Below are 19,495 nucleotides of genomic sequence, written 5' to 3'. Positions count from 1 at the left end.
AAAAAGTTAGAATATGGTCTAATGCCTAAACAAATTTATACCTGAGGATCAGCGGTTGAAAACATTATTCGACCAGGTGATAGCACACATTAAAAACGTAACACTGATTATTTGCAAAATTTTTCTTCTCTATTACAATTTTCTAACAATGGTTGCCTAGGATTTTTTAATATTCACTTGTCGTACCATCGGCTTAAATATCAATGATGACAATCGTGCAAAGGTTGCGATAAAGGAATAAAAATAGCAATATTCTTATATGGAAAAAAGTTTCCGATTTCCGATTACCTCGCAAACTGAAAAGAACTTCCAAAATCAAAGCCTAAATGTAAAAAAACGTTTTTTTACCCAAGGTACAAAATCACACTCGTTTTACTTTCCTTGCAAATTTTTGCAAAACAATGGTTTGTTATACGTGGTTATTTTTTTTTTCTAAATATCGCTTATGGTGCTTGTACACGTTATGTATTTCATTGTACACACATAATCGTTATAAAATTGATAAAACGTATCGATTTTTGGAAAACCAACATCCTTAATCCGTTCAGAACGGCTCTCCATTGCAGTGATCATACATTTCAAAAATTCATAAAAGAAGTTTCGCTCGTCAGATTTTGTATTTAAAGGATCGGTTTTATCAAATGTCCAATAACTACATTAAAGAAAAAAAAAAAAAATACATCGAAGACCGTTTACTTGATTATGTTTTCTAATCAAGAATTGCATTTGAAATAATAGAAAAAAAAGATGCGTTTAATATTCGTTCTCTAAGTTCCTAATTTGACAGACTGTTGGAAATCAATTTTTTGCCTGTAATGAAAAAAGAAAAAAGAGAAAAAAGAAACATGTTTCTAGAACAGTTTCAAAAGTCATGAATAAAAAATATACAAACTCGGGACGTCTTAATGCAAAGTTTGAAACTTTCGAAACATTTATGTACGTGTCCACTGTAATGGATACGCGTCTAACTTTTGATACGGACTTGAAAAAATTCTGAACAAAAGAAAATATTTTAGGTGAAAGATAAAGAATCGATAAACGTTGAGGAAAAAAAAAATTTGCGTTTTCCACCGCTAGATTAAAATCAGTTCCGAAAGGGTTAAAGGCGCGTATAATTATTCTGCTGGGACGAAGTTCGGGTTGATCAGCAGGCGGTTCGGGCCAATTGAAAAGCCCAATTTCCCTCCTAATCTTGTGTTTCAACTTCATTATTCCAACGCCGTATCCCCGATAGAATGAGTGTAAGATATACAAGGGAGAAATGGTGGGAGGAAAATGCGAGACCCGCGATAAAATTTATTGCGAGTCGCTGCGCGTGGTTTGGCAGGCATTAAAAAACGCCCCCAGACAGTTGAGCTGCAGCCTTTGGGCAACGATTACGTGCGTCTTACACCCCACGGAAAATATTACCAGCCTCTCTTTATAACTCGAAAAGTTATAAACGGTGATTAAACTGTACCACCCGCAGAAAGCGGGGCGCACGGAATCGGATGGTAATTAGAGTCGATGTCGAGGGCTTTGGGAGAGGAGGTAAATTGTGCCCTGCAGCTGCAGGAGTTGCTCTTAATCAGGCTGGTCATAAATTTTTTACGAAATAATTCCGCCACGTTTCCGGATTTTTCCCTGACGTTTTACCACTTTTGTTACACTGAGAAAAACTTCATTTTTTACAATGACTAGAAAAAATTGTGTAAAACAGGTATCGTTGAAAAAACTGTTTGAATATTGTTGGGAAAAACGAGGTACGCGTAATCATTTTGCGCTACTGTCGATCCTTTTTTGATAACTGCAACGCAAATTCAGTTTAAAATTATCAACTCTGTATTCGCTTCGAATTCAAGTCGATTTGAAAAAAATATATAATGTACAAAAAAGTCAGATTAAGACAATCTCCGTTGTATTGTTTTTTTATTTTTTTTTCTCGATGTAAAAAATTAAATTTCTCACATCATGAAATCATTTCTAATTCCCGTGATGGAAAATTGATATTTTCAGTTTTTCCATCATCGAAATAAAAATAAAATTTCAGGAGATTTAACGCTCATGCCAATTTATCGCCACCCTTCCAGATCATGCGTGGCTGCAGTTTGTCTTACAAATCGTAAGAAGAAGTAGAAACTCCTGATTCAGAAATCAGTGTATAAAAATGAATCAACCTCGTTTTTCTCTGTTTTTTGTCACCGGATAAAATATTTTATAAAATCAATACACACCGTATAGTTTATATATTGATAGGAAAAAAAACGTCTCAGTGGCTTACATTATTTATAAATAAGAAAAAATCTATATTCCTCAGTGGCTTACATTATTTATAAATAAGAAAAAATCTATATTCCTTGTACGCGCAAACACTGCGGAGGAAAAAATGAAAACTATTCACTGCGTAATTCTTGCACAATTTGCAAAATTACATCATTTCATTTAGTTCGGAATTTCATTGATTTTATAAAATAATTTCACTGTCAATGAAAGCTGTACAATAACGATACTTAATACTTTCATAGAATTAGTAAAAATTAGTCTTTTTGTCTCGATGAAATTATATTCACTAATTTGTAAATTGAGCAACAATTTCCAACTTCTACGAGTAAATTAAACTTCTTTCAGGTCAAATGAATCGGAAAAATTATTTCGTGCATAATCGTATAAAAAATCGGTTTGACAGGCTGTTTGAAAAGCGATAATTTTCATTTCAATAATCAGCGTCACAAAAAGATTCAAAACGTCGTTCATCAATTTTTTTCATCCAAAAATGCGCGATCTAGTAAATCCTCAGTTTGACGAGTCTGGTAAAAAATCACATATGCAAAATGTTTCTGACAGTATTCAGGCGATTCGCTTTAAACTCTAAATTCGGAACTCGAAACTTGATAGATCGACAGCTTCTCTCCGGAACTGAGTATCGACTGAACTTTCCTGCACCGATTGATTTTTCCCCCTTCGTTGCACCTTCCACTTTTATATTTTCACCAGTTCAGTTTTACAAGGCCGATCTCGGTGGTTAAATTTAACCCCGGGGTCAGGTGTGGAATATTTATTAATTCTCTCCTGCAACCCGTACGCTCTCGGCTTCTCCCCGCACGAAAAATGCATCCCTCGAAACTACGTTCGACGGTTATTCAACGCGGCGAATCCGCCTCTTCGCCACGACGCGTATTATTCAATCCCGTTCTTGCTGTTGCGGCACAATTGAATACCCGTAATTAATTTACACGCTCGTTCTGCTCGCGCGAAAAAAAAAAAGCTTCGCCCATTTCCCCGCTGCCTATACATAAATGAATAGGTGTATCGATTTTACTATTCGATGAAATGTTTCCAGTGACATAAATCAACTGTTTGTGCGTTTACTGTTTATATATATATATATATATTCACGCGATTCGGATGGTTTTAAAACAATTTTTTTTTTATCCTTTGTTTTTTAATAAAGTAGCGATCGTTTGAAATCAAACCGAGATTTTTCCTGAAAAATTTATAATACCTTTTTTTTCCACTTAATGGTCATAGAAAATATAAGGATGACGATGATTAGAAGGATATGGGATTGTGGAAAAGAGAATAAACTGTCTAACATAAGAATATCGTCTCAGAATCTGGCGTGAAATGTAAATGAAGTTGTTTTTGAGATATCGTGGTCACTGAACGAATTGTTTGATATCATTGTCGATAACAATGTTTCTTATCAATTGATTCGGATAAAAAAGAAAAAGAAAACCAAAAAAATGCACAAGAGAACGAAGCTGTATCTGCATACCTTTGAATAAAACAAACCCCGTTCAAAATGAATAATTGCTTTAAGAACTGGAGTTAAAATTACTGAAAGTCCGTTACCAACGTAACTCAACAATCAACAATACGCCGATTTTAATCAACAACGAAAGAAGGTCAACGATGATTTTTTTCGTCAATAATTTTTCCCGATGGGACGTACTGCGGTAGAAAAATTTAATCGCGACAAGAAAGCGTCTTTTACGTGGGTGTTTTGAACCGGGGAAAGGAGAAGTGAAAGATCACGATAAATCTGGATGCGTAATTATAACCTCCCGTGGGTTTCAAGTATCTTCACCCTTGTTTAAATGAAGGTGAAAACAAGCAACGCGAAGACGAAGAGGAGCAAAAAAATAAAACGTGCCTGTGTAAGTTGAAAAGAAAAAAAAAAAAAAAAATGTTCAACTTTTTTAAATTTTTAACAGCGATTTCCTTTCACGAGGTTCAACGTTAAGTTGTAAACTATAATTTCGTGAAGCGAGATTTTTTTTTTTTCTGTGGCAGTGTAATAATGTATACAGTAATATAATTACGGAATATATGCATAAAAATCAGTACGCATAAATATGTGAAAATCGTTAATCGTCGTCGAATCGAAGGATCAATATTCGCTCGTGTTTTTCACTAATGATATTACACCGAGATGTTTTTCAAAATCTTATACCTCAAACGTGAGACGCGCAGTTTTCACCTTTAACTTTCATAAACATCACGGTAAAAAATCATAGTCAAAGACTCACCTTTTCGCCGCTGTCGCTCGGCAGGTAGAATGTTAGAACGGTGAGAAAGGATATCCCCATGCAGGGAATGATGATGTTTACGGTGTAGAAGAGGGTTTTACGTCGCATCGTTATGTTGAACGTGATGTCCAAGTACGGCTCGTCGCAGCAAGTGTAAAACTTTTCGTTCCTGCGGTACAAGAAGAAGCAGAATGAGGCATATATATATACACACCTGTGTGGTAATAAAAAGACAAGAACGACGTAAACTGTGGTGGGAAAAACTGTTGTTGAAAAACTGATGTGTGTGCCAAAAAGAAAAAAAAATACTCGAATCTTATATTGTTATAATTAATATATAATATTATAACGGCGAGATTTGGTTTAGGAAGCGAAATGAAATGAAATTAAATATTATGTAAGCATCTGAATTTTTGAAACAGGTAATCACCATTTTTAAATGCGCATTTTTCTTTTTTTTAACGAAAAACGAAACTATCGTAATCATGCCGAAAGTGAAAAGTTGTTTTTGTCTCGATCGACGCGGCTTTTTCTAACTTAGAACCGACTGGGTTTTGGCTGTCATCGGTTGGGTAAGTTCTGAATTATTTAAATAACAAAATTTCAAAAAGAAATAATGGTGGATCTGTTCTAGTGGTTTAAAATAAATAAAAAAAAAACATCGTCACATTTTCACGTAACACGGTATCCGAGAGCTTTCAAATCGTTGATCACAAATCCGAAATGTACAGTTACCAATTCAAACTGGTCATTAAGATTTTTTTTTCTTTATATGAAATTGGATCCTGCATATTTGAAAACCGGAAGTTGAATGGCTGTCTCACGACCATCTTGTTTTCCTATATTACGAACAACTTTTTTTCCTTATAATCAAAAGTTGCGTACATTGTACCGTGAATAAGATTGTCGAACCTTTGTTTTTCGACACTTTTTCGATCTGACCGTGCTTTTTGCGAGTTACGAAGAGCCGATTTCTCAAACAGCTCAATCGCGAGTTTCGTAACGGAACGAACCCCGAGAGGCATCGAGGGGAAGTTTGTTTTTTTTTTTTTTTTTGTCAGACCTTCGTTAGCTCGGTCGAAGTCCTTTGGGCGAGCAAACCAGAGGACCCCATCTGTTCCTGCAGGACTCCCGGCGACCCTTGTCAAAAGATAGTCAGCCAACGTTTGAGGATTGACCAATTCGCAATCGCCACACGCCTAGCCGGCATCGTAACCCGATTGCGGTTTGGTCTTTGGCAAATATAGGCCGGAATCTCGACGGCAAATAAGACCCTGGTTTGATTAATAATAACTCGCAGAGCCGGGAGTTCGTGGCTCTTTGTTATTCGAAAAGGCGTCTGAAGTATCCCTTTCGAATTAAAGACGTGGGTTTGATTAAATTAAATTATACGTTATTGAAAATTTTCATTTGAAAATTATTTCACGTCGTTCCTTTGATCAGGAAATATTTCTGAGATCTGTGACACCGAGCTTCAGGTTTCACATTGATGATGAATTTCGTGTGAGAATTTTCCATCGTTTCAATCACTCGAAACTGTATCGAAAGCATTTCTACTTTGTTGATAAAAATTTTAACGCCAAGCTTGCTTCTGCTTCTGTAGCTGCAAATACGAGTGAAATTAAATTCCGTTCGCTGGTATTGTATAAGTTTAAGAAGAAGAATATTATCTCACTTTTTAGGTACCGAACCAGTTAAATCAGGAGTTTTCGAAGTGATAAACTTGGGCTTAATTAACGACCGAATCTCAATTCAAATACTCTTAAGTCTCAAATCTTTACGCGTAATATATTCTTCGTTGTTACAAGTCGATAATCGGACAAAGCCTCGGAACATGGAGATCCTGAAAGAGAATCGTCGGAAGAACTTCTTCCACTATCATATCGGGCGAAGCGAGTTTCGCGCAGATTAACGACCCAGGAATTTATTCTCTCCTTTAACCCGGGTCTTGCATTTCTCATCAGAAGCGCAGCGTTGCGGGAATTTACTTTATTCGGTGTGATCGAATTGGCAAAAAAAAATAAGCAAATAAGAAAAACGTGCGTGTAATCTGAAAAATGCTCTTGGAAAAATTTGAAAAATACACTTTGGACGGTAAACCCCCCCCCAAAAAAAAAATATATGTTTAGAGGTAGCTTTGTAAAAAGTTTTACATACATTTATGTAACTACGTGAATTTTCTCTGATTGCAGATCCAATTGATATATCGCGTAGAAAAATTTGCGCGATAATTTCCCGTATAAAATATTCGTAAATTTGGTGTATTATTCAAAACGATATTTCTGTACTTTCTTTTTTTTTTTTTTTCTTACGCACCGGAAACGGGGTCGAAGAAAAATATGAAAAGAGCAATTCGCGCTGAGGCGAGTTTTTCTACGTCTTCGGATGGAGTCGTGCGAAAGGGACGTCAAACAGTTACTTAGATCCCTGGTCTGAGAGGGCTTGCGGTAGAAAAGCGACGCTTGGAAAGCCGCAGCATCAATACGAATGTTATTGCACGCTGGACCACTTCGGGCGAGTGCCTGCCAGGCGGCAACGCCTCGTTTATTCACCGAGAAAGGACCCTCCTTTCGTCCTGCTAGCTTATACCCTTTTGCCTAGGATACCCCGCTCCTTCGCTCTGTATATCAAACCTTCCTCAATACATATACGTACATAAGTTTGATACATGCCACACGTGCTTCGAGTGATGATACTTGAAAACGCATTATATCGAGGGGTTTTTTGACGGGAAGTCGATGCGATACAAGGAACATGAAAAATTTAAACGAATATCATACGCGGCGATGAATTACCTTTTAAGTCGACAGGTTTTTCCTTTCTTTTCGTTTCTTTTTCTTTTTTTTTCAACCTTCCAACAGTTTGGAACAATTCCAATGAATAACGGTTGATTTTTTATTTTTTTTTATTTTTTGGAAAGAAGTTCGTCGCGATGCGATTAATGGATGAACTGATGAACTGAAATACAGTGATGTAAATGCGTGGATGAATTTAGAACTAATTATTAGTTAGGGTTTATTATTTTCCAATTTTATTCCAAAATTTTTTATTCGTTGTAGTAACTAGCAAAAATTGAGTAAAACAGGTATCGTTAAAAAAACTGTTTGAATGTTGTTGGAATTACGAAAAACGAGGTACGCGTTACGATTTTGCGCTATCGTCGATCCTTTTTTGATAACTGTAACGCAAAATCAGTTTGTGAGGTTTACTCTATTTTTTTAGTTAAACAAGACTTTACCTTCAATTTATCGTTTCACGAGCGTTAAATTTTTACAACGGTTGCAAGAAAATATAGCAACAGTCATCGTAGTGAGAAAGAACGACAGACAATTTCAAAATAAGAAACCCGTGGGAAGACAGTCTCAACTTAATAACTTCAATGTTGTACTCCTTTTTAAACAATTAAGCAACCAGAAGTACTGATTATCTAATGAATGAATAAATAAACACTTTTGATTGTAGTTGTATAGAATTTTATGTTTCATTTTTCTGCCTCAACCATAAAAAAAAAAAAAAAAACAGAGAAGCTAGGAAACAGAAAACCAAACATCATTAAAAAACGTCTATTTAGACATGATAAAACTATTATTGTAAAATTATTTGTAAGAAAATCCAGCCTTGATTAGTGTGTCATTTTCTGGAAATATCGGGGTTATTTGAAACTCCTTGTTTTGTTTTTCTAAACATAAGTTTGTAATCAATACTCGCGCAAAATGTATTTGCAACTGATTTTAAATAATTCACACAATTTTCAAAATGTATAATTTAATCATTCAATTATGCCATCAAGACTAAAAATACTGTCTCAGAGTGTTGTTTCAAATTTTTTTTTTTCAATCCACTATTTCCATTCTCTTTTAAAATAATCCATTTGAAAAATGCACTTTTAGTTTTTGCCATTTTCTCAATTTACACGCTTTCCAATTAATTTATCCGGAAGACCGTTCGTTACAACAATCTAAAATAAAAGTGCTGTTCACGGATTAATCTTCGTTAAAGTGTTACTTGTTTTCACAATCAGATTATACCTCTATAATTTCTCTGCTCGCAGGCTTTGTACACGAATAGTTTAGATGAATTTCACAATTTCACTCGATAGTGGAAAATCGTGTTCAGGTACACACAGAGTGTCTGCAGCTGTAATTACAATCTGTACGGAAATCCGAAGCCCCGTTTGTCCGTGCGTTAAACAATAATCCGTATACAGTGTATTATTTCCTCTACCACTAAATTTCTGTGAAATTAATACTTGCCTGACCGCCGGAACCTCGAGTATATCCCATTCAACAGACATGTAGAATTCGGAAAGATCGACGCCAACCTCGACGACGTTGCTTCCAGATTTCTCGTCCATGTGCCTCAGGTCCACCTGGGATTCGAGTCAATTCGATGATTAGACGAATAATTGCGTTAACGATGATTTCGTTTCGAGTTTCGGTGAAGGTTCCAAGAAAAAAAAAAAAAAGGAGTGTGACAATTGTGCGACAAATGGTAGATGATCCGAATGAATCGAGTTACGTCCTTCGTGTCGAAATCACATTGAGAAAAATTTCATCCGTTACGGTTGAGATCGTATATCGATACATCGTTGAATAAAAATATCAAACATTGTCGAATTTCTACGCAAAATTTATGATCACCGCAACGTTGAACCTGTTCGTTTGGTTTCCCAAGCTTTTTAAGTTGAAGACAAAAAAAAAAAAAAAATTTCTTAACGTAAAATTATTGCTGTTACGTTTAAAAGAAAACAACGGGACGAGTACAGGTGATGAAAAAATTATGGTAAAACAGGTGAGATTTTTGCCTTTTACGCGGATGTAAAAATCGTTTTTATTTCCTGTAACCGTAACTGGAAATTTCTCTCTATGTAGAATGACCGATATACCCGAGATTATTGCATATATATTGATATCTAAGTATATATGTGTGTGTATATATACTTAGATATGAGCATGAATGAAAGCTAGTTTTATACGATTATAATACGATTTCAAATTGCGTGCAATATATCCGCACGATTTCGAATTCGATATAGCCGCGAGCCAAGCTTATACTGCCCATTGATATTTACAACTGTAGTAATTTACACCGATGCATGTATTTCTGGTAGTTCGTTGCGGCGATAAGCTTGAGGCATGTAGTTTTTTTGTTTCTTTTTTTTTTCTTTTTTTTTACAGTCCCGTTTATGCTCGTAATACTTATACTTTACGCGATAACAGGGGGGACATATAGCTCATAAGGTATTGATTCGACCGAGCGACCGAGGCGGACCTCATGGATCAGGAGACCAGAAATTGCGAAGAACGAAAGAGAAGACCGAAGACGAATAAACGCGGTAATATGCACGTAAAAATTCGCAAGAAATAATAATAATAATAATAATAATAATAATAGTAGTAATAATTAGTGATCCAGTGACGTAATACGATATTTGCCAATTTTCATTCTCAACGTACCGCGAGTAATTACGTAGTCAATTTGATAACGTACATACGTGCGTACGTAAATCCACACTTGAATCTATAGGCGATAAATACATGCATCCGCGTGTAATTTTTACCACTTCCTATTTATTTTCGTACGTATAATGTGCGTGTGTGTTTGTGTGTTTGTGTTTGCGCGGATTTTTATGTAAAGCGTAATAAAGTTTCGTATGATACATCGTATGATATAACAAAAACCGAAGCACACATATTGAAATCAACAGGCAATACATTTATTTTTTATAAATATATATGTATATTATATATATATATATAAAGCACATATATATGTATATCGTTATCACGCAAGATGATAATCTATGAATACTTTTGTGTTACATGTACTATATTAGCTAAAACCACATAGTTTTTTTTTTTTTTCGTTTTCTCTTCAACACTCATCGACACAAATTTATACACAGAATATATAAGCGATTCTCGTGATCAGTTCACACCTGAAAATCACAAGTGACAATAAGCAGCAGCGAAAATCAAAGAAATGCGTAAAAATGAAAAAGGATAACACGTATCGCAACGTTGGTTTTTTTATTTTTTTTTTTTTTTTTAACCGCAGTTCGAATACGTTGGAAATTCGATCGCGCCAATAAAAAAAAAAAAAAACGAGAAGGAAAAAAGACCAAAAAGAAATGACGCAAGAGAAAATAGAAACAACGTTTTCCTCTTCTCTCTTTTTGTTTCTGTATTCGACAATGTGAGGAACGAATCGCTTTCCCGTTTCTTACCATGTACGTAGATACGTGAGAAACCTGCGACCGAGTTTTATTGCCAAATATACATGTTTCAAGTGCGCGAGGATGCGGAAAAAGCTACGTATTTATGTATTGACAAGGAGCCAAACCGAGTAAATATATACCAGAGACTTGTTGGTCGGTTCCGTGTGAATGATGTTCGGTGAGAAATAAACCTCGGTAAACATGCGACGTGCCAATTATTCGGAAAAAATTTTTTTGTTATCTTTTCTACGTTCGTTTTCCATTCCTTTGTATTGAAAAACGATACTTAATGTTTCTTTTATTTGAAAATTAATTCCTTCACGAAAATCAAACAAATTGCTAAATTGCCAGTGATTGATAAATTTTCAATTTTGTTTCTTTCCTCTATTCAATGCAGCACACTAGCTGATATTATTTCACGAGGTTGAACAAAGTCAGTTTCTTCGGGAGAATTTGTTAGAAAGTTGGGGGGAGAGAAACACTTGATTGAATTCAAGTGTAGCGAGATTGTACCGAATCGGTTTATTCTGCCAACCGTATCGCATCACGGGTAATTAACTTTATGTTATTGTTATCATTATTACCTTTTATACCATCGCCCGAGTCGTTACGTACGTATAATAATAATATAAGAGGGTTGCATGGTGCAGCTTCTATTTCATCAAAGTCGAATTCATTTTTATCGCCCCACCCTTAGCTTCGCTTTATTTATTTCTTTACCGATATTTCGAGTACTTTTAAACGAGAACTCGTTTTTCGTGTAAATAGCGATACTACATATCTATCGTTTCTCGGTTGATTGCCTGATTCACATCCACGTTTTACGTTAAACGTTTATGACTTGGCCTCCTTTCGATTTTTCTCGTACCTACCTATGTCGTGTCTTAAAAGATTATTACGGAAACTATTCTTCTCTAGTCTTTTCTCTGTACCGGGACAATCTCTTGAAACTTGAAAATCAACCGCGCATGCGCCAAATAATTAAATCTCATTGGTCGGCCAAATCTTCCCGCAGCGATATTCTTGTCTGCGACGCAGGCGAGCCAACCTGCGCAAAATGTGTACGTTTGAATTTTCAAAGAGCGTAAGCGTTAAATTCCGACCGTTCTTTGAAGAATCGACTTTCCGACCCGACAACAAATGCTTCCGAAACCTTTCCGAGTCGCTGCCTCGATTATTTGAGATTCTAACCTCGAAAATTCGTATCAACTGCATCGCCGCCAGAAACAGTTTGACAGCTGAAACTCGGGATGGCCAGCCTGCGCGAACAGCCGATAAAACTCGCGCATGCGCGGTTGATATTCAAGTTTCAAGAGATTGTCCCGGTATATGGAAAACTGAAAATCTATTTCCCGTTTGTTCGTTTATAACTCGAGATGAACAGCACCGATTTTGATTCTAATTTTTTCTGCAGATAGCTGCAATGTTTGGTCAGATTTTAGGCTATTTTTCGTTACAACTAGAATAATAATTTTGAAGATCTAACAATATTTGTAAGCCGAGTCGGAATAAGAAACTCTTGCAGATGGAAGTTAGGTTAACCCTTCGAGCCATAGTGTTAAGTATTCTTACCACCCATTTTGTATCCATTTTTTGTATATTTAGAGAACTTTGAAAACATGTTTCTTTGCGGTTTTTTTTTTTCCATTTCTGATAGTATACTGACAGGTTTTTAATACTTGAGAGTGATTGTTGTGATATAATGTAAATTATTGTTAGATACAAAATTCAAAATGGCGGATCCAATATAACCGATAAAAATTTCAAATTCGATCGAATATGAAAAACAAACTCTGTCCAGAGGTTTTTGGAGTCGCTAATTACGAATGTGATATCAGATTATGAAAATTCAGTATGGCGAATCAAATCAGCGAGCCCGAAAACCCCGGAATAGAGTTTTTTGCACGTATTTGATCAAATTTGAAATTTTCATTTACCATATTGGATGCAACATTTTGAATTTTCAAATTCTGATTTCAGATTCGTAATCAGCGACCCCAAAAACCCTTGTTTGATCAGTGACCCCATTTTCTTCACCGGATTCGATCAAATTTGAAATTTTCGTCCGCCATACTTTTGAATCCGCTATCTTGAATTTTTTAAATTTCACTTCAAATTTGTAATCAGCGTCACCGAAAATCGTTGAATACTATCTTGCTGTAAAAGTCGACTCGGCACAATAATGTGTGACTCAAAAGGTCAACTTAGGTTAGGTTAGGTTAGGTAAGGTCAGGTTAGATTAGATTAGGTTGCATCAGGTTAAGTTTCAGGTTAGGTCAGATATCATCAACTTTCGTTCAAAGATTCTCTACAGTAACCAAGATTGTTTCATGCGAATAGAATTTTCATTTCATTTTGCAGTTTTTCTTTTTTTCTTTTTTTTTTTTTTTTTCAGCACTTCCCAATATTCAAACTAATATACCTAACACTCAATTCGTCATTCGGATTTGAAATTCAACGAGCATACAGAGAACAGAGACTGAAAACAAGGAGTTCTACTCATGTCTGTGCGCATCTAACGAGACGGTAAGTCTAGCTGTACATGGATTGGGGGTTGAAAATATGTATACATATGTGGTGGCGTTATTTAGGGTTAATTAGAAATTATGTAAATCGTCCGTCACAATGGCGCTGGGCTGGTATGCACACAGCATAAACCGAGGGGTCGAAATTAGATCCTGAAATTTCGCGTCACGTTGAACCTGCAGCTTTGGATTACGCGGGTAACTCAGACCGGGAAAACTAACCCCGTGAGTCGAGTTCGCGATAACTATAATATCCGGTTTGTCGCCGGAAGCACGCTCGTCTCGCTTTATATTTCGAATCTCGCACGACGCTGTCAAAATGTTAATTTCAACTTTACACCCCTCCCGTAAAATTATTCCTCGAATACATACATAGTAAAGTTGCATTGACTCGTACGAATTGTCAGGCGTAAGCTTGTTTTCGAAAAAAAAAAAAATTCGACGAAATTTTTCCTCTCTTTCAATTCGTTTTAATTTATTTTTCTTCCCGTTGAGTGGTCTGTTTTTTTTTTTCCCCCGATTTTCATCGGAAGAAACGCGCACAGGTTATTTATTTTATATTCTTTTTATGGATGATCTCTTCAACATCGTCCCGCCAAAATTTTCAGTTTATTTTTCATTCATATTTAATCCCATTGACCGTATGACGGAATTCTTTCGAGTTTTGTAAACTCGGCGTAATTTCAAAGGCCGGAGGATATTCAAAAGGCAAACAAGAAGGGTTAACTCGACGTGAAAAGAGACGAAAGATTTCATTCATTCACAAAACGAATTGTGTTACAGTACAGCAGTACGTTCCTACGTTTTGACGAAATAATTCCGACTCGTTAAAAAAATTTAACGCTAATTGACAAACTCTTTCGAATTTCTTATTTTTCCTGTGTCTAATATCATCTAATTTATAATTGACATGTTTGTGGAATTTTATTGTTCTCAAACCTGATGTATTCGAAAGATATATTCAAAAGCTCGAAGTAAATTGGTGGGAAAAATTATCACGTCGTTTGTATCCTTGGAAGAATTATACATTTGAAGATAAATGAACGAAAACGTAACGAAAGAGAAGAACTAAAAGTAAAACAATAGTGAAACGTTTCGGTAGCTTGAAAAAATGTCAAGAAGAAACGGATGGCAAAAGATTAAACAATATAAGACGGTGAAAATAAATAAATGGCAACAAAATGAAATACCATTAATCAGAGTCCCGCGGGATCGGGAAGCCGAGTTAATCTGGTTTGCCTTTGTGTTTTTGTCCGCAAGACTCTTAGCAGTGCTTGACTGATGGATCGATGGCGAAAAGTAGAAAAACACAGTCACCTATCGCACCTTGCCGCCTTGTTCCTAAATTGCTTCTGTTGAACTCTAATTTTTGTCCTTCTGTCTCCCCATTATCGATCCTTGCTGATTTAGGCTCGCGTTTTAGACGCGCGAAAAAAAAAGTCACGGACCAAGATCAGCAGCCTTGAATTTTTCACCCTAAAGCCAATCAAAGCGCAAATTTTTGAAAGTTGAGAAAGCAATCGAGAAATTCAGGATTCCTGAAATCAGTGGTTTTTTTTATTTTTTGGGGTTTTTTTTTTTGTCGACACGTTTTATCACTGGATAATTGTGCATTGAATATCTGTCACATTAATGTGTTAGTAAGAGCTAGGGAAATCTATTAGAAAATACGAGAATCATAATGAAAATTTTACATATCGAAGATTAGTCTCTAATCGCTCAAAAATCTAGTTTACTCTGAGACGATTAATTTTATCGAGAAGACTGTTTCATACGAATTTATTGAAACACTTTTCTTCGTCACGTAACATTTGCAACTTTTGTTGATCGTCATAAAAATGTCAAAAAAAATCTATTTTTGTATTTTATGAAGAGATATCTTCGTAGTTTTGTAAAGTACGATAATTTAATAACCATTGTATAATCTGTTAATGAAATTGAAAAAAGTGCCAAATTTTGGCGAATCGAATCTTCTTATCGACCCCCGTTAAGGGTGAACATCAAAGGCTGTGGAAACGTTGAGTTTTGTCCTTTCTGCAAGGATCCTAAGACTTTAGTTGATGTTCTTGTCAGTCGCAAATAATCTCCTGCTGCGTTAAAGTCGAGCACTTTCAAAAGGATGGACATAAATTCGCACACGTATCCGTTGTTAAAGGATTTCCTCAAAATGCCCGAAGGCGAGCAAGGTACTCGGAAAAATTCGACGTTTTACATACAATCCTATAATAACTTTGTTGTGTAAGAAATTCGTGTCTCCGCATCAGCGAAGCAAAGCAGAGGAAATGAAAGACAAGAATTTTGAATACCTCGAGGTGGTTTTTAAATTCGAAAACTGACGGCAACTTTTTACTTCAAGTTTGACGTTTGAATTAACCGCCAGCAACTTTCGGCGCAAGGATTAAACATCGAGGAGAAAAATACTTTAAGGCTCGTCTGGGATTATCGAAACAACCAACTTTTATCGTCGACGGATTTTCTCGTTTCTTTTAACTTCTTATCCGAATCCCGATTTCGAGACAAGCAATTTCCCATTCGGAACAATCGCAGGAAAATTTTGGCACGAGGAACTCGGCGACAAAGTGAAAGAAAAAAGGAAAAAAAAACAAATTCGACGCTACTTCTTGTTTTTCGCCTGTTTTATTCCGTCGGTTTTTTTTTTTATACCGCTTCGAGCAAATCGGTTTCCCTGAAAATTGGGCAAATCGAGTGATAGAAATTCGGAACGGTCGGACGCCGCCGGATCGCGTGATACTCCGGCAAATCGTAAAGTGTTAATTTTCCGGCCCCTTTAAGAACCTTTCGCCGGAGGGAGAGGGGGGGGGGGGAGGGGGGGGGGGGCAGCGACCCTTTGGACTGTAAAAAAAAAAAACCGGGATACGTTGAGCGTATCCAATAGCAGAGGCGCGTGCAGGAATCAGATTACGGCGACAAACGCGAATGCTCGAAGAGACGACATTGTAGGATAGGAGATTCCGAGTCCTGAAATAAGTCGCTGGGTATAAAAATCCACGAATTTTTACATTGAAAAGTGTCTCTGATTGGTGAAATTTTTTTTTTTGCCAAACGCAGCCTGGTGTTATTGATAATTATAAAAAAACTCGTGAGAAAACGGTAATCGATCGTTTGATACAAAAGTTGAAAATTATCGTAACGGATTTTATTATCAGAAATTTTCTCGAGCTTTGTGCAGTTTTTTTTTTTTCTTTTTTTTTTTTGACTTCACCTTCGAAAATTGACGATGAAAAATATTTTTCCTCCAACCTTTTTCTTTGAATACATTATTGATATTATTTTAACGTTCCGAGTGGAATGATTAGGTGATTATAGTTCTAAGCATTCACAAAGAATGGAAAAATTGTAGAGTAAGATTACAAAGAGAAAGAAGAAGAAGAAGAAGAAGAAGAAAAATTCCGGTGTGTTAGTAAAATTTGAATCTTTTTTTTTTTTGATTGAAAATTTTGATAAATAATTATTTAAATATTCAGACTAAACGATTTCGTGGCAATATTCTCGCAAAAACATACAAAACTGACAAAAATCTCGAAAATTGTCGACAAGAAGTGGACAAAAAAAAAAAAAAAAATACGAATAAGATGAAAATAAGAACGCTTATCGTCGAATGAAACGAGCCTGTGTGCACAAGGAATGTGGAGAATTTTTCAAGTGGAAAAATACAAACTTTATCCCGAGTGTGTACGATGCTTACAAGCTTGAATCTGACGACGAGGACGAAGACGATGCAACGAAGAAGAAGAAGAAGAAGAAGAAGAAAAGGAAAAAGACGAAGCGTTGCTGAGCTTGAAGCACGAGTGCAGTATAAGAAAATTCGCGAAAGGGTGCTTTCAAGATGTCAAAGCTGGAAGAGTAGCTGCAGGTGCACGATGCGCACAACACACACACACAAACACATGCATACATGCATTATAACCACGCGCTGAGAATAAGAGACAAGATTTCATGCCGTTGCATCGTGCGATATATCTTCTAAACTCCCGTGTTGTTAAAATATATGCAAGATTGCAAGATGGACGGGATGCATTGAGTGCACAAGGTATAATATGGGGGTCCTACGACAAGGATGAGAGTGGAAATATGCTGGGGAAACATGCCATGCACGTGTAGAGCAGTGACGAAAATATAAAGCTTCGACTTACGAGGGTCTAAAAACGAGAGAGTAAACTGGTGAAAAAATTGGGGTATTTTGGAAATTTATGTCTCGGAGAATTTTTTTTTTTTTTTTTTTTTCTTGTTGCTCTGATTTTTTCCGTGAATTTTGAAGTTTTGAGAAAGTATAAATTACCTATATAATCATGATTATGTTATATTTGATCTAGTTTTTATCTTATTGTAGCGTTGTGAGGAGGGTGATGGTTTCTAATGTAGTAATGATTTTATTCCCATGTCAACCGTAAAGTCGACAATCTTTATACCTCGAAAGAGGGACGAAAGTAGCATATTTTTACTTAAAACGAATTTGCGGGAGATATGAGGTCAATTTAAAAGTACCAATTTAAAAGTTCCAATTTTGAAATAAATATTGCGGCCAGAGTTGAGTCGGAAACAAAGTCCTATATTATAGTACAGGAATGAAAGTTGACTTTATTCCCTTGTTACGTAATGTATTATTATTCGGAAATTCTTTCTTCTCAAACATCAAAATAATCCAGGCGCCAAAAAAAAAACATGTTTTCCCTCAAGCTGTGTATTATTTTTTTAATAAACTTTAGTTAAAAAAAAAAGCATAAAACAAAATAGAATTTATCACCTGAATATTGCTTTTGTGATTCACATATGAAAATGTCGATAAAATAATTAACAGTAGCTAATTTCGAAAAACTAACTCATACTTCTGGGATCGTTGACATGAAATCTTAACAGGCGCGCTTGAATATCAAGGGCGAAAAAAACTTGGGAAAAATTAGAAGTTTGTCGATAGTGTTTAAGTTTTATACATTTTTTTTATCAGAATCGATTGACGAGACGTATTTTTAGACACTTGATCCTTTTTCCTGAGATATCAACTTTTTTATCTCGCATTTTCTTTCTTTTTTTTTGTTTTTTTTTTATCGGTTGTGTAAGAAAGTTGAAAATTTGAAAACCCAATTTCATTTTCATTTCGAACGGTCGCGATTTTAATTGAAAAAATTAAATCATGGAAAAGTGGATAAACTCACTAAGAATACTGTCTTCAAATTTGAAGCGAACTAATTTTTATAACCAATAACAATACTCCCTATGGAGTAATTCGAATTAAAAAAAAAAAAATTCGAAAAAAGCTCAATTTACGTACTTTTGAATAAAATAAATCACAATAGAATTGAGTAATCCGTTATCGATGTATAAATTTCCAAAATTCACCCACTTCTTCAGCCGTTTCCTCGTCGTTAATTTTATACTTATCATTTTCACATTTGAAGCATATCCAAAGATGAATACGTAACGCATAATTAGAAGCCTGATTAAAAGTTAATTAATTACCCTTAGTTTATTTTTATCAATATTAATTTTGTTCCTTTTAGACGGTGAATTTATTATCTATATATATATATCGATGTTTCAGCAGTTGTAACCGAATTTATTTATTATAATCTATTTTGTTTATTTTTTTGAGCTATCTTTAGAATACATATATAAGAATAGGTCATTCTGCGATACAGAGAAGTTTTTTTCATAAATAATTGAGCAGTTCAATAAAAAATCCGAAAAATCCAAACTACTGTTTCAGAGTTGGAACAGTTGCGGAAAATTTGTTTAAACACAAACAGAAACGGTGAGGATCGGACACTGGTCGTCTTCGCATAGAATTTGCCCGTGTATAATTGACAAGATCGCAAACTATTATAAATTCTAATCAACCCCTAAAGAGCGATGAAAATCTGTCGAATTTCGAAACATTTCAATATACAAACGGACGAGGTGGCTAAATTCCAAGTTAAAACATTACCGAGAAATTAATTTTCAATCCTCCGTCGCTGCGAGAGTGAGGAACTACAAAAAGGGGCGTGAAAATTTACCGTTACGTATGAAATTGTGGTGGAGTGGGTGAGAAAAAAAAAAAGAAAAAGTAATAAAAATAAAACAAATAAAATAAAAATAGAGTCGGAATGAGAGAGAAAAAACTACCGAAAAGCAAATAAAAATGAATCTCATTCGGAATACTCGCGACGTTTGAAACGCTGGTGAAGAGACGGGGCGAAAAAATATTCTAAAGATCGTTCAAGCGAATATATGGCACGGTTATTTTT

General features: G+C 35.5%; 1 protein-coding gene across 6 annotated transcripts in view; it reads right to left on the bottom strand.

Moving 5' to 3' along the window:
- LOC124179816 (acetylcholine receptor subunit alpha-like) overlaps positions 1-19,495 on the bottom strand; it is a 131,413-nt gene that overhangs the window by 29,878 nt on the left and 82,040 nt on the right. For all 6 annotated transcript variants that reach the window (XM_046564580.1, XM_046564582.1, XM_046564581.1 and 3 more), the window contains 2 exons: positions 8,762-8,877; positions 4,509-4,677 (listed from right to left, as the gene is read on the bottom strand). In XM_046564580.1, coding sequence (XP_046420536.1) covers positions 4,509-4,677; positions 8,762-8,877 — 285 coding nt within the window. The remainder of the gene's footprint in view (positions 1-4,508; positions 4,678-8,761; positions 8,878-19,495) is intronic.

The sequence above is a fragment of the Neodiprion fabricii genome, chromosome 4 (genome assembly GCF_021155785.1).
Source record: "Neodiprion fabricii isolate iyNeoFabr1 chromosome 4, iyNeoFabr1.1, whole genome shotgun sequence".
Taxonomy (NCBI): domain Eukaryota; kingdom Metazoa; phylum Arthropoda; class Insecta; order Hymenoptera; family Diprionidae; genus Neodiprion; species Neodiprion fabricii.
The sequence above is the reverse complement of the archived record's forward strand: the minus strand, read 5'-3'. Positions and strand labels throughout refer to the sequence as shown.